General features: G+C 37.3%; 1 protein-coding gene across 2 annotated transcripts in view; it reads right to left on the bottom strand.

Annotated features, from left to right (window-relative positions):
• KLHL28 (kelch like family member 28) overlaps window positions 1-17,351 on the bottom strand; it is a 38,687-nt gene that overhangs the window by 12,267 nt on the left and 9,069 nt on the right. For both annotated transcript variants that reach the window (XM_032405017.1, XM_032405016.1), the window contains exon 2: window positions 957-1,855. In XM_032405017.1, coding sequence (XP_032260908.1) covers window positions 957-1,855 — 899 coding nt within the window. The remainder of the gene's footprint in view (window positions 1-956; window positions 1,856-17,351) is intronic.

Below are 17,351 nucleotides of genomic sequence, written 5' to 3' on the forward strand. Positions count from 1 at the left end.
AGGGATAAGCAGGCTTCCTGCCGAGCAGGGAAACTAATATGGGGCTCCATCCCAGGACCCCGAGGATCATGACCTGAGCCGAAGGCAGACGCTTAATGACTGAGCCACCCAGGCGCCCCTGTATTTTCAATGTATAAAAGTTACTTGTGTAATGCTCCAAATTAGGGACTGGCAAACTATGGCTAAGGGCCAAATCCAGCCCACCAGGTACTTTTGTAAATGAAGTTTTGTTGGAACACAGTCATCTCATTTGTTTACATATTGTCTATCGCTGCTCTCACACTACAGTGGCAAGAGCTGAGTAGTCATAAGAGATCATATGGCCACAAAGTCTAAAATATTTACTATCTGGCTCTATACAGAAAAAGTCTGACAACTCCTACTGTAGATTATTAGAAAAGAAAGCACTCTTTACTACTGTCATTAAAAAATATTTATACTGAAGAAAATAAATATGTATGTCCATGATTTGTATTCAGCATCCTACTTTTTCTTATTTCTTTGGTGATTCTTCTACTTGATGGTATTCATTCAAAACCACTCTTATCCCCAGTCTGCCCTCATCAAAGATTCCTAGCTCTCCTCTTTAGCATCTTCTGTTATAGTTAGCAATAATAAATCCCTACTGACCTGGTCAAATGATAATGTAAACAGTTTCATAAATTAAAAGAAAAAAAAGACATAAAATGGTAGAAAAGTAACCAAAATTCATAAAGTTTGGGCACGGGGAAGCTGGGGGGAGGTTGTTAATAACTGAGAGTGTTGAAAGGAATGGATGACAATGTGATTAAAACAACCAGATAAGTGTTTTAGGAAGAATAAAAGAAACAAACCAAAAAAAGCAAATAAAGAAAGTGAATAGTAAAATAAAACTATTTAAAAAATAGAGGAAATTAGCACACTTAAAAAGTATAAAATCTTTTAGCATCTATCCTTTAAGAAAGCCTTCTATTTACCTATCCAAACAGGCAAATAGTCCAGATTTTCCTCCTACGGCACAAAGTACTTTGGGAGCACAGCGAGGTCGTGTCATCAGGACAGTCTGATGAGAGAGTCTATGTTCAGGCATAAAGTGGTACTTTAGGGCTTCATTCAAAAGATGTTTACAAGTGCGATCATCACGAATAAGATGATTTGCTTCATATAGTCTAGTGAGAAACTTAACACTCAGCAATGGTAATCTCACACTATTAAGTAGCTGTGCTAAGTATTTCTGACGTTCTTGTACATCATACTTGATCCAAGACTCAAGGGCATAAAAAACAGTCTCTTCGGTAGCTACATTCAAACAGTCATTGGAAACAATTTCATCTAAATCAGCATGGGTAAGCTCAAAAAACTCTTCAGTCTGGCAAACAGCTTCAAAATTCTGGCATATGTATTTAGTAGCTGCCAAATAAAGGTCATGACAACCGTATGTCTCTGCAAAACGAGAAATTCCGATACAATTACCAGGATCAAGCTGGCTTTCAAGAAATGCACAACATTCCTTCAGGACAAGTTTTATCTGGAGTAGGTTTGCTGCTGGAAGGAGAGATTCAACTGTGTCCTGTGAAATAAAAACAGTTCCTGTATAGGCATACTCCACAATGGCCTGGAGAGCAGTTTCATCAATGCACTGAAACTCAACCTCACTGTTCTCTTTTTCAGAAAGGTTTCCAGTGAACATAGCTTTGAAATATGGGCTGATGCTGGCAAGTACCACTTTGTGAGCATGGATTTTAACATCACCGACTCGAAGGATGATGTCACAGAGTTCGTGATGTTGACGAAGAAGATTCAAGCCCTGCAGAAGTTGTTCCGAATGTAAGTGGGTTAAGTTAGCAAGCATGTAGGTTGGGGACGTGTGGTCCATCTGCACAAAAACAAAAAGCATGAACAGTTATTTCCAAATAATCTTGCCTGTATGATTCCCTTTTCAAATACTACAAAATAAATGAAATTTGTTGTTTATTGGCCTGTTTGTTGGTTTTTAAATACTTTATACTAAATACTAGACCAAGGCTTTTAGCAATCATATAATTAACAATCACATAATTCAATTCCTATTATAGATACTAGGAAACAAAGGCCCAAAGGTTATGTGATATGCCCCAAACCACAAAGGTCTCTTGACAATGGACTTTTGGACTGGAACTCTGCCAGCTCTTCTGTTTCCTTTCATTAAATTCAAGCCTGAGTTACCACTGAAACAAAATGCAAATGTGGGGGAAAAAAAACCGCCTAAAGGAAAATGAGTTTTGAAACAATGTTAATAATTTTTTGGCTATTTTCTCAATAATAATATCAATGCCTGCCAATCTAATCAAAAGATGCTTTACTTGGAAAGTAATTTCATGTTAACTCACACACTTAACCCAAAGACTTAGTAATTACTTTAATAAAGGGTGCCGAATTTATTTTTTTAAAGATTTTATTTATTTATTTGACAGAGAGAGACACATCGAGAGAGGGAACACAAGCAGGGGGAGTGGGAGAGGGAGAAGCAGGCTTCCTGCGGAGCAGGGAGCCCGATGCGAGGCTCAATCCTAGGACCCTGTGATCATGACCTGAGCCGAAGGCAGACACTTGACTGAGCCACCCAGGTGCCCCAAGGGTGCCGAATTTAACAAAAGTATTACTATCAACTAATTCAATAACAAAAAATTAATGTGAACACAATCTGATGCTCTATAATGAAGGCAATTAGGCTCACTTACTCATCTAGACCTTATCTACTCAACTCTTCAACATACCTTTGATCATATTCAATCAATCTTTCTGCCACTTTGTACTTCTGGAAGATGAAAAAGAATAAAAAATAGGAGAAAAGAAAAGGGATGAGAGAAAAAAGAAGAAAAAGAAGCAACAGGAACTGTGGTAGGCTGAATAATGGCTCCCCAATAAAGACATCCACATCCTAACCCCTGGAACCTTTCAGTGTTACTGTATGGCAAAAAAGACACTACAGTTATAATTAAGGATTTTGAGATGGAGACATTATCTACTGGATTATCCAGGTGGGCCCTAAATGCAACCACATGTACCTTATAAGAAGACAGTAGATTTGACACGGAAAAAAGAAAAGAAGGTAATGTGACCACAGAGGCAGAGATTAGAATGATGCAGCCACCAACCAAGTTAATACTGGCAGCCACCAGAGGCTGGAAGAGGCAAGGAACAGATTCTTCCCTGAACCTCCAGAAGGAGGATAGCCCTGCCAACACCTTAATTTCAGCCCAGTGATAACTAATTTCAGACTGTGAAAGAATAAATTTCTGTTGCGATTTGTTACAGCAACCATAAGAAATTAATACATCGATACTTCAGAATGGATCTTAGCAGCTGCTGAGAAATATGAATTGTTTCCTTCCTACCTCAAACATAAGTTATTGGGATAATAAAAAAGTAGATTTGATTCCAATTTTTAAGGTATTATCAAATAAATCAAAACATTCCAAACACTATTAAGTAATATCCATACTGGTAGGACTGAGAGAGTGTAGTACTTTATTCCTGTGCATTTTTAAGTGGAAATATCCATATATTGAAACTTTTATCTTTATCGAGAACTTCATCATTTCACACCTGTTTCAAATGAATTTTAAATCTATTAACAAATTATGTTATCATGGCCACCTAGCAGCTGATATCACCAACCTCCACTTCTGATCTCTCCAAATAATTCCACACACATCTAAAAGAATAATTCTCAATCATGGTATGAACAAGTCTCAAGAAATTTCTGAAAAAAAAAAAAAAAATTCTGGGTCTTCCAGTAGGTTCTTTATTCCAGAACAGACAACCGTCAAGAAGACAGCAACCACAGGCATAAGTTTAAATCTGGATCTGTACTTTTACTTACTATAGTATTGATGTTTTAATCTGTTTAACTCCCTTTAGTCTCAGTTTAATGGAAAAAATATCTTGACTAAAAAGTGAAAAATGAACAACAGGAATGGAAACTAGATATAGAAAATAAATGATAAGATTAAGAAAGCAGTCCCAGCTGCTTTACCTCTAGTTAACTTCTCTCATCTTTATTTTTCTTATCTGTAAAATGAGATCATTATACCTGAGCTATATACCTCACAAGGCTTTTGGGAGTCCAAATTAGATACTGCACGTGAAAAAACAATAAACTGTTAAGAGTTTTAAGCATAGGGTATTAAGGTGAGGCAAGAGGTGTAACAGTATCAGGAAAGCACAGGGACCTTGGAAATGTAAGATAATGAGCTTTAGTCCTAACTGGGCCATATACTGTTGTTATATGGAATTGGTACATTTCTTAATCTAAGTATTTTTTTTATTCATAAAGAATACCTCCCTCTCAGAAGGTTACATGAAAATGGTTTTTTAAAATGTAAAATTCCACACAACTTGATGTGCTATAAATACAGCACTTAAGTGCCATTTTATTAAGTTGCCTCTTCCCATATCTTCACTTTCACTAATTCCCATCTTTCCACAATGACCTTTTACTCCAATATAGCTCCTGTAATTATTACAGCTCTATACAAGTATTTTCTTACCAAATGCCAGATGTTTTTCTTAACCTTTCTCCTCTAATCTTCTTTTCATCTAATTCAAATTCTCAAAAAAGGCTGGGTCAAAATTAACTCCATCTATAAGTCTGTAAACATTTAAGTACCCAACTCCTTTACATGCAATTAATTATATGTGCTGTTTTGTATAACATAAACAACTCTCTCATTGTCTGAGACTCTCAACTCTCTCAACTCTCATTTGTCTGATTTAACAAGAATATTATTCAGACTGAAAAGTGCAGAATAAACAGGAAAGGTGAATGGATACAGAAAATAAGAGAAGGGATTGAAAACGGAGCTATAGCTAATGAAACAAGAAAAGGAAATAAAAGGTAAACTGATTGGAAAGGAAGAAATAGAACTGTCTTTGTTGGCAGGTGAAATGACTGTCTATGTAGAAAATCTGAAACAATCAATAGAAACCCTTCTGGAACTAATAAGCAATTATATAGTAAGGTAAAAGATACACGGCTAATATACAAAAGTCACTTTTCTATATATCAGCAATAAACAAGTGAAATTTGAAATTAAAAACATATTACCGTTGACATTAACACCTACAAAAAATGAAACACTTAGATACAAATCTAACAAAATGTACACAAGTTATATGAGAAAAACTATAAAATTCTAATGAAAGAAACCAAAGAACTAAATAAATGGATATTCCATGTTCATGGGTAGGAAGACTCAATATTATCAAGATGTCAGTTCTTCCTGACTGGACCTATAGATTCAATGCAATCCCTATCAAAATTCCAGCAGGTTATTTTGTGGCTCTGGCAAACTGATTCTAAAGCTGATATGGGGAGCTAAAGGTGCAGAATAGCCAAGTCAATATTGAAAAAGAAGAACAAAGCTGAAGAACTGACATTACCTAATTTCAAGAATTATTATAAAACTATAGTAATCAAGACAGGGTAGCACTAGTGAAAGAACAAATAGACCAATGAAACAGAATAGAGAGCCCAGATATAGAACCACATAAATATAGTCAACCGATCTTTATCAAAGCAGCAAAGTCAATACAATGGAGAACAGATATCTTTCCAACAAACAGCACTAGAACAACTGGATGCTAAAAAATGAATCTAGGGCGCCTGGGTGGCTCAGATGGTTAAGCATCTGCCTTCAGCTCAGGTCATGATCCCAGGGTCCTGGGATCGAGTCCCACATCGGGCTCCTGGCTCAGCGAGAAGCCTGCTTCTCCCTCTGCCTCTCTCCCTGCTCATGCTTTCTCTCTCTCTCTGTCTCAAATGAATAAATAAAATCTTAAAAAAAAAAAAAATGAATCTAGACATGGAGCTTACATCCTTCAAGAAAAATTAACACAAATGTATCATAGACCGATGTAAAATGCAAACCTATAAAACGCCTAGAAGATAACATAGGAGAAAAATCTAGATAACATGGGTATGGCAATGACTTTTTAGATATGACACCAAAGGCTCCATTCATTAAAGAAAGAATAGATAATCTGCATGTCATTAAAATAAAAAACTTCTGCTCTGAGAAAGACAATGTCAAGAGAACAAGAAGACAAAACATACCTTGGGAGAAAATATTTTCAAGAGACATATCTGATAAAGATGTGGCGTATATAGATACAATGGAATAGTACTCAGCCATCAAAAAGAATGAAATTTTGCCCTCTGCAATGCTGTGGATGGAACTAGAGGGTATTATGCTAAGCAAAATAAGTCAGTCAGAGAAAGACAAATACCATGATTTCATTCATATGTAGAATTTAAGAAACAAAACAGATGAACATGGGGAAGGGAAGGAAAAATAAAATAAGATGAAAATAGAGAGGGAGGCAAACCATAAGAGATGCTGAACTCTAGGAAACAAACTGAGGGTTGCTGGAGGGCAGCTGGTTGAGGGGAAGGGGTAACTGGGTGATGAGCATTAAGGAGGGCACTTGATGTAATGAGTACTGGGTGTTATATGCAACTGATGAATCACTAAATTCAGGCCCTGAAACTAATAATACAGTATATGTTAACTAAATTGAATTTAAATAAAGAATTTTAAAAAAAAGAACTATCATTCAGAAAAAAGAACCCTTAAAATTCAACAATATAAAAATGAACATGATTAAAAAATGAATAAAAAACCTTAACAGACATCTAACCAGATAAGATATACATACAGATGGCAAGAAAGCATAAGAAAAGATGTTCAAGGTCATATGTTATTAGAGAACTGCATATTAAAACAAGAATGAGATACTACTTCACACCTATTAGAATGGTCAAAATCCGTAACACTGGGGATAACCAAGTCCTGGAGAGAATACGGGGCAATAGGAACTCTCATCATGGCTTGAGGGAATGCAAAATGGTACAGCTACTTTAGAAGACACTTCGATGGTTTCTTATACTAAACATACTCTTACCATATAATCCAGCAACTGCCCTCTCGTGTTTATCGAAATGAACTGAAAACTTACGTCCACACAAAAACTGCACATGGGTGCTTACGGCAGCTTTATTCATAAGTGCTAACACTTGGAAGCAACCAAGATGTCCTTCATTAGGTGAATGGGTAAACTGTGGTACATCAGAACAATGGGATATTATTCAGTGCCAAAAAGAAATGCTTCACATCAAGCCATGAAAAAACATGGAGAAAACTTAAATGCATATTGCCAAGTGAAAGAAGCCAATCTGAAAAGGCTATATACTATATGATTCCAATTATATGACATTCTGGAAAAGGCAAAACTATGGAGACAATAAAAAGATCAGTGGTTGCTAGGGATTAGAAGGAAGGCAGGGATGAACAGGTGAAGCACACAGGATTTTTTAGGGCAGTGAAATTACTCTGTATGATACTATAATGGTAGATATGTGTCATTATACATTTGTCCAAATCCATGAATGTACAATACCAAGAGTGAATTTATGGACTTTGGGTGATAATGATGTGTCAATGTAGGTAGGTAACAAATGTACCACTCTGGTGGGGATGTTGATAATGAGGGATAGTATGCACGTGCTGGGGCAGGATATATATGGGAAATCTCTGTACCTTCCTCTCAATTTTGCTGTGAACCTAAAACTGCTCTAAAAACATAGTCTTTAAAAAATAGGACACCTAGCTACTTTATAAGCTCACATCTTCCCAGACTAAATAATAATGTTCCAAGATACTTAAAAGAATCTTCAAATAAAATCCCTGAATCACTGCCAGGGCCACAAGACTGGAGACTGTTTTCAAAAATAAGACAGTAAATTCTACAAACATTTTGGGTGAGGTTAATGTTAATTTCAAATAACATTTTAAAATAAATGTTTGATTTCTGAATACCTAGTAGAGGACATAGTGACCTCTAGGACTAGGATGGATGAGCTAATAATAATAAGACATGTCACAGACTAATCTTCTCTTTTTGATATATTTAGAAGACTTGGAGGTCAAGAAAATACACCTGATGTTTGTAAAGAATTTTACAATGACTTTCATGATTTTCTTGACAGTGAAACTAAAAAATATAAGCTAGTTCAGTTAGCTAAATTAGCAACACTAGCACATACTACTTAATGGAATGAGGTCTACCTGGAGGAAGGCTTCTAGAGTATGCTATAAGGCCAAAATGAAGATACTTGGGCATGCCCTTCAGTTCTACAGATGACATGAAGCTTCCAAAGACAGCAAAATCATTGGTTAACAAATCAAGGATCCAAAAGACCTGATATCTAATAAGAAATTTAAGAGGGATAAATATTAAGATTCCAAAGTGGATTCCAAAACAACTACATAAGTATAACTTAAGAGAGAAAAGACTCGTCTGTAGGATGTGTTTAAAGGGCTCAGGGGTTTTAATTTTAGTATTATTTTATTATACTAAGCTTATGTAGGTTTAAGTTGCAATAATGTAACTATAATATGCAGAACTAGAGGAGATATTCTCACTTTGCTCTGGGAATGTCACACCACATTCTGGAGTACAGATTTTAGGTACCATCTTTTAAAAGGGAGCTGAACAAAGTATAACACATAATGAAGAAAAGAAATTCAAATCATGTCTTTTGGGTAATGGAACTGAGGATGTTGAGTCTAAAGAGAAGGAAATCTGAGAGGGTTATCTTGTAAAAAACCTAAAAGTTATTCAATAATAATAATATAATAACATAGGGCTGTTTGGAGGATTAAATAAATTTATACATATAAAGTGCTTAGAATAGCGTTTATCACTAAGTAAGCTCTTGATAAATATTATTTTATCAATAAGTTATTTTATTACTAGTGAATTTCTCAAGTTGTTTACTTAAGAGGTATTCTGCTTTCTGTGTTGCATCATCTCTCACTGCTAGGTAAGAAATCCACCCTGTACCACTGACATCCTGTGCCCCACAAACTATTGCAGAATCATTCATTTGTAAATCAAGTTAATGAGTTACTGATTCGATTTGTTTTTATATAAATAGGAATCATATAGTGACAGATCCTTATATAAACTAAGTTTTGTATATTCAAGACCGATAAATTACCATTAACATATGATATGAAAGCATGATACAATACTGATTTGTAAAAATACTCACACACATATGTACACACAAAACACACACGTGTGTGTGTGTGTGTGTGTGTGTGTGTGTGTGTAGATCTCAAATATCCATATATGCAGAACAGTATGATTTTAAGAGACTGGGCTCAGGAATCAGGGTCCTAGGGTTACAACATTGTCTTTAGTATTTACTAGCTATGTGACCTTGGGAAAGTGATCTTAAAGTCTCAGTTTTCTCATGTGTAAAACACAGATAAAACAGTACACATAACTCAATAACTGTTAGAGGCTATTTACTATTATCATTATCATCCTTAAAAAGGCTTATTTTTTGCTAGCTAACCCATGTGACTTCCTTTCATGGTTACTAAAATAGAAACGAAGCTTACTTACTATCAAGTGAACTAACATAATCAAAGCCTGGCTAATTTGACCAGAAAAGATACGACAAGCCACTTTTAAATTTTGACAGTTTATTAGTTATAGACAGTGAAAAGAAGAGTAAACCAAAGACTAAGCTTCCTGAATCCTTGTCTCACACACCAAAAAGGACAACACCAAAACAAAAGGGGCTAGATGATGGCAACACAAGCTGTGAAGAACCCAAACTAGACTGCAGCTAGGCAGTTTTATATTCTGCAGCTCTATTCTTTGGGGTAGGGGGGACATGAAAGCCCCACACCTCATCATAATCAGGGAATTGAAAGGGAATTGAAAGGAAGCTGTCTCATGATGACAGACTCTTGGGGGTTGTAAAGAGTGAAGTGGGAGATGGCCTTCTCTCATTTCAGAAGAATCACAAGGTGTCCAATGCTCAGATAAGCTGTGGTCCCAGGATCCAAGCTTTTGCCTACCTGGCCATATACAAGGTTACGATGAAGGTCATAATGAAGCTGTTTTCCTACACTTATATCCTCTATAGCATTTCTCCTTTATCCTACTTTCTTAGTATCCCCCCAAATAATAAAAATGATCAAAGTTTTAAAAACCACTCAAAGAAAGGGTACTAGTAAAGATGACTTTGTAAAAGAACACCCATACATACTTCTGTACATCACTGTACAGGATACAAATGACACAGTCAATGTTCATTAAGAAATACTAAGAAAAGGGAAGGAGTCCAAGATGGCAGAGGAGTAAGAGACCTAAATTTCCTCTGGTCCCAGGAAGTCAGCTAGATAGCTATCAAATCATTCTGAACACATGTGAACTCAACCAGAGATGGAAGAAAAGAATAGCTGTAACTCTATGAATAGAGAAGCAACCACTTTCTGCAAGGTAGGAGGTGTGGAGAAGTGAATTGGAGGCTGTATATGGGGAGACAGACCGCGGTGGGGAGGGAACCTCCATCAGCCAGCTACCGGCAAGTGATTTAGCAGCAGAGCACAAAAACAGAACTTTTAGAAGTCTGTTCTGGTGAGGGACGTAGCTCAGGCTGCTAAGCCGGGACAAAACCCTAGCTGGGACAGTGTGGTCTCAGGATCCTCGGGGTCACAGGAAGACTGGGGGTGCCTGAGTGTGGCAGGGCTCCCAGGCATCAGAGGGGGGGAAGCTGACTGCTATCAGTGAACCCAGGAGTGGGCTCTCAGCTCAGGGTTGCCATCAACTGTGAACTATGGCACAGAGGGGACTGCTCTCTGAGCAGGGGCCCAACAAGCAGCAGAACCAGAGAGACCCCCATTTCCTCCCCCGGGAAGAGTGGCACGGGAGCACACCACAGGAATCTGCAGGATTTGGAGACTCGAAAGGGGGTCACGTGCCTGAGACAGAAACGCTCAGTCACAGGCTGGGTGAGCATGGAGTGCTGCCAGAGACCAGGGAGACAAGAGTAACTGACTGCTTTTCCCTGAGGGCTCACTGAAGAGTGGGGCACCCGGGCCCCATAGATTGGGAGGCCAGAGATTGGGAGGCCAGAGATTGGGAGGCTGCAATTTTCATTCTCATCCTTTAAAGCTGTGCTGAAAGCCTTCAGGGAACAAAAGCCACATAGAGCAAACCAGAGCATATTACTTAGCTTGGCCCCCTGGCAAGGGCAGTGCAATTCCGCCTGGGGCAAAGACACTTGAGAATCAAGGCAACAGGCCCCTCTCCCAGAAGATCAGCAAGAACATCCAGCCAAGACGAAGTTTACTGATCAATGAGAACTACAAAACTCCACATAGCACATAGAACTCATGACTTTTTTCCCATGATTCCTTACACTTTCAACTTTAATTTTTAAAATTTTCTTTATTTTTTTAAAAATGTTTCTTCCTTTCTTTTTTCAACCGATTTCTTATTTTATCAACTCCTTTTTAAATCTTTTTTTAATTTTCACTTTTACAGTTACATTTCATCCTTTCAATGTATTTAATTTTATTTTTGGATATACAAGTTTTTCTTTCTTTACAATTTTGAGATGTAGTTTCCTCTAAAACTGACCAAAATACACTCAGGAGATAGTGTATGGCTGTTCTGTTCACTTGTCTGTTTAGATCCCTTCCTTTGTTGTTGTTGTTCTTGGTTTTTTGCTTTTGTTTTTTCTTGTCTTTTAATTTCCATTTTTGTTACATTCTACCCTTTCATTGTATTTAATTTTATTTTTGTACATATATAAGCTTTTCCTTCTTTACAATTGTGGGACCTAGTTTTCTGAAAAACAGACCAAAATACACACAGAAATGTATTGCTCTATTCTGCACACCTGACTGTTTATATTCTTTTTTTTTCTTTTCTTCCCGCCCCCCCACCCCCCGCCAGGTTTCAGATCTCTTCTGATTTGTTTAGTGTATATTTCTCTGGGGTTGTTGTTGCCATTTTACTATTTTGTTCTCTCATTCGTCTATTTTTCCCTGGACAGAATGACAAGATGGAAAAACTCACCTCAAAAAAGAGAATAAGAGGCAGTACTGACTGCCAGGAACCTAATGAATACGGACATTAGTAAGATGTTAGAACTAGAGTTCAGAATAACGATTATAAAGATACTAGCTGGGCCTGGGACGCCTGGGTGGCTCAGTTGGTTGAGTGTCTGCCTTCCACTCAGGTCATGATCCCAGGGTCCCTCTGCCTGCAGCTCCCCCGCTTTTGTGCTGTCTGACAAATAAAAAAAAAAAAAAAAAGATACTGGCTGGGTTTGAAAAAAGCATAGAAGACACTAGAGAATCCCTTTCTGGAGAAATAAAAGAACTAAAATCTAACCAAGTCGAAATCAAAAAGACTATTAATGAGATGCAATAAAAAATGGAGGCTCTAACTGCTATGATAAATGAGGCAAAAGAGAGAATTAGTGATATAGAAGACCAATGATGGAGAATAAAGAAGCTAAGAAAAAGAGAGATAAACAACTGGATCACAAGAGGAAAATTCGAGAGACAAGTGATACCATAAAGTGGAACAATATTAAAATAATTGGGATCCCAGAAGAAGAGGAAAGAGAGAGAGGGGCAGAAGGTATAGTGGAGCAGATTATAGCAGAGAACTTCCCTAATCTGGAGAAGGAAACAGGCATCAAAATCCAGGAGGCACAGAGAACTCCCCTCAAAATCAGTAAAAATAGGTCAACACCCCGACATAGAATAGTGAACTTACAAATCTCAGAGACAAAGAGAAAATCCTGAAAGCAGCTGGGGATAAGAGGTTGGTAACCTACAAGGGTAAAAACATTAGATTGGCAGCAGACCTATCCACGCAGCCGTGGCAGGCCCAGAAAGGACTGGCATGATATACTCAGAGCACTAAATGAGAAAAATATGCAGCCAAGAATACTTTATCCAGCTAGGATGTCATTCAAAATAGAAGGAGTGATAAAAAGCTTCCAGGACAAATAGGAATTAAAATAATTTGTGATGACCAAACCAACCTTATAGAAAAGGGGTCCTCTAAGCAAAGAGAGAACCCAAAAGTAACATAAACCAGAAAGGAACAGAGACAATATAAAGTAACAGTCACCTTACAGGCAATACAATGGCACTAAATTCATATCTTTCAATAGTTACTCTGAATGTAAATGGGCTAAATGCCCCAATCAAAAGACAAAGGGTATCAGACTGGATAAAAAACTAAGACCCACTGATATGCTATCTGCAAGAGAGTCATTTTAGACCCAAAAACACCTCCAGATTTAAAGCGAGGGGGTGGAAAACCATTTATCATGCTAATGGACATCAAAAGAAAGCTGGGGTGGCAATCCTTTTATCAGACAAATTAGATTTCAAACCAAAGACTGTAATAAGAGATGAGGAAGGACACTATATCATAATTAAAAGGCCTATCCAACAAGAAGATCTAACAATTGTAAATATTTGTTTACTAACTTGGGAGCAGCCAATTATATAAGCCAATTAATAACAAAATCAAAGAAACACATCGACAATAATACAGTAATAGTAAGGGACTTTAACACACCCCTGCAATGGAGAGATCATCTAAGGAGAAGATCAAAAAGGAAACAGGGATTTGAATGACACACTGGACCAGATGGGCTTCACAGATATATTCAGAACATTCTATCCCAAAGCAAAAGAATACACATTCTTCTCGAGTGCACATGGAACATTCTCCAGAATAGATCACATCCTGGGTCACAAATCAGGTCTCAACTGGTACTAAAAGATTGGGATCATTTTCTGCATATTTTTGGACCACAATGCTTTGAAACTAGAACTCAATCACAAGAGGAAATCTGGAAAGAACTCAAATACATGGAGGCTAAAGAGCATCCTACTAAAGAATGAATGGGTCAACCAGGAAATTAAAGAAGAATTTTAAAAAATCCATGGAAACAAATGAAAATGAAAACACAATTGTTCAAAATCTTTGGGATGCAGCAAAGGCAGTCCTAAGAGGGAAGCATATAGCAATACAAGCCTTTTTCAAGAAACAAGAAAGGTCTCAAACATACAACCTAACTTTATACCTAAAGGAGCTGGAGAAAGAACAACAAATAAAGCCTAAACCCTGCAGGAGAAGAGAAATAATAAAGATTAGAGCAAAAGTCAATGAAATAGAAACCAAAAGAACAGTAGAACAGATCAATGAAAGTGGGAGCTGGTTCTCTGAAAGAATTAATAAGACTGATAAACCCCTGGCCAGACTTATCAAAAAGAAAAGAGTAAGGACCCAAATAAATAAAATCATGAATGAAAGAGGAGAGATCACAACCAACACAGAAGAAATACAATTATAAGAACATATTATGAGCAACTATATGCCAACAAATTAGGCAATCTGGAAGAAATGGATGCATTCCTAGAGATGTATCAACTACCAACACTTAACCAGGAAGAAATAGAAAACCTGAACAGATCATAACCCGCAAGGAAATCGAAGCAGTAATCAAAAATTCCCCAACAAATAAGAGCTCAGGACCACATGGCTTCCCGGGGGAATTCTACCAAACATTTAAAGAAGAATTAATACCTATTCTTCTGACACTGTTTCAAAAAATCAAAATGGAAGGAAAACTTCCAAACTCTATGAGGCCAGCATTACCTTGATCCCAAAACCAGACAAAGACCCCACCAAAAAGGAGAATTACAGACCAATATCCCTGATGAAAATGGATGCAAAAATTCTCATCAAAATACTAGCCAATAGGATCCAACAGTACGTTAAGAGGATTATTCACCATGATCAAGTGGGATTTATTCCTGGGCTGCAAGGTTGGTTCAACATCCACAAATCAATCAATGTGATACACTACATAAATAAAAGAGAGGACAAGAACTATATAATCCTTTCAATAGACTCAGAAAAAATATTTGACAAGGTACAGCATCCTTTCTTGATTAAAATTCTTCAGAGCGTAGGGATAGAGGGTACATACCTCAATATCATAAAAGCCGTCTATGAAAAACCCACAGCGAGTATGCCTCTCAATGGGGAAAAACTGAGAGCTTTTCCCCTAAGGTCAGGAACAAGGCAGGGACGTCCACTATCACCACTGCTATTCAACATAGTACTAGAAGTCCTAGCCTCAGCAATCAGAAAACAGAAAGAAATAAAAGGCATCCGAAGTGGCAAAGAAGTCAAACTTTCACTCTGCAGATGACATGATACTTTATGTGGAAAACCCAAAAGACTCCACCCCAAAATTGCTACAACTCATACAGGAATTCAGCAGAGTGGCAGGATATAAAATCAATGCACAGAAATCGGTTGCATTTCTCTACATCAACAATGAGCCAGAAGAAAGAAAAATTAAGGAGTCGATCCCATTTACAATTGCACCCAAAACAATAAGATACGTAGGGATAAATCTAACCAAAGAGGCAAAGGATCTGTACTCAGAAAACTATAGGATACTCATGAAAGAAATTGAGGAAGACACAAAGAAATGGAAAAACGTTCCATTCTCAAGGACTGGAAGAACAAATACTGTTAAAATGTCTATGCTACCTAGTGCAATCTACAGATTCAATGCAATCCCTATCAAAATACCATCAACTTTTTTCACAGAACTGGAACAAATAATCCTAAAATTTGTATGGAACCAGAAAAGACCCCGAATAGCCAAAGTAATTTTGAAAAAGAAAACCAAAACTGGTGGCATCACAATTCCGGACTTCAAGCTCTATTACAAAGCTGTAATCATCAAGACAGTATGGTACTGGCACAAAAACAGACACATAGATTAGTGGAACAAAATAGAGAACCCAGAAATGGACCCTCAACACTATGGTCAACTATCTTCAACAAAGCAGGAAAGAATATCTAATGGAAAAAAGCCTCTTCAACAAATGGTGTTAGGAAAATTGGACAGCCACATGCAGATGATTGAAACTGGACCATTTCCTTAAACCATACACAAAAATAGAGTCAAAATGGATGAAAGACCTAAATGTGAGATAGGAATCCATCAAAATCCTAGAGAAGAACACAGGCAGCAACCTCTCTTCGACCTCAGCCGCAGCAACTTCTTGCTAGACACATCTCCAAAGGCAAGGGAAACAAAGGCAAAAATGAACTATTGGGACTTCATCAAAATAAAAAGCTTTTGCACAGCAAAGGAAACAGTCAACAAAACCAAAAGGCAATGGACAGAATGGGAGAAGACATTTGCAAATGACATATCACATAAAGGGCTAGTATCCAAAATCTATAAAGAACTTATCAAACTGAACACCCAAAGAATAATCCAATCAAGAAATGAACAGAAGACATGAACAGACATTTCTGCAAAGAAGACATCCAAATGGCCAAGAAACACATGAAAAAGTGCTCAACAGCACTCGGCATCAGGGAAATACAAATCAAAAGCACAATGAGATACCATCTCACACCAGTCAGAACGGCTAAAATTAACAAGTCAGGAAATGACAGATGTTGGTGAGGATGCGGAGAAAGGGGAACCCTCCTACACTGTTGGTGGGAATGCAAGCTGGTGCAGCCACTCTGGAAAACAGTATGGAGGTTCCTCAAAAAGTTGAAAATAGAGCTACCCTATGTCCCAGCAATTGCACTACTGGGTATTTACCCCGAAGATACAAATGTAGTGATCTGAAGGCGTACCTGCACCCCAATGTTTACAGCAGCATTGTCCACAATAGCCAAACTATGGAAAGAGCCCAGATGTTCATCGGCAGATGAATGGATAAAGATGTGGTACACACACACACACACACACACACACACAGACACACACAATGGAATATGATGCAGCCATCATAAAATGAAATCTTGCCATTTGCAACGACATGGATGGAACTAGAGGGTATTACGCTAAGTGAAACAAAGCAGAGAAAGAGAATTATCATATGTTCTTATTGATATGTGGAATGTAATAAACAAGGCAGAGGATCATAGGGGAAGACAGGAAAAAATGAAACAAGACGAAACCAGAGAGGGAGACAAACCATAAGAGCCTCTTAATCATAGGGGAGAAGCTGAGGGTTGCTGGAGGGCAGGGGGAGTGGAGAGATGGGAGTAACTGGGTGATGGACATTGGGGAGGGTATGTATTATAATGAGCACTGGGTATTATATAAGACTGATGAATTACAGACCTGTACCCCTGAAACAAATAGATTATATGTTAATTAACTGAATTTAAATAAATATAAAAAAAGAAATATTGAGAATAAAGTTTAAGTAAAGAGATAATACTTTTAATGCTTAACCAAAACAACTCAAACTAAAAACTTTAAAAGGGCAGGGTAAAAATAGGGAACTTAAAATGAATTACACTGGAGGTCTGTCATAACATCATTCTTAAAATTTTTAATTTGACCCCTTTCCTCTCTGAAGAAATCTGACTTAAGAGAAATTCACAAAGCTTTGACTTTTTTTAGAAGTTTACAACAATGGTTCTCAAAATATGATCCTTGTACC

This window comes from Phoca vitulina, unplaced genomic scaffold (genome assembly GCF_004348235.1).
Source record: "Phoca vitulina isolate PV1807 unplaced genomic scaffold, GSC_HSeal_1.0 scaffold7, whole genome shotgun sequence".
Lineage (NCBI taxonomy): Eukaryota > Metazoa > Chordata > Mammalia > Carnivora > Phocidae > Phoca > Phoca vitulina.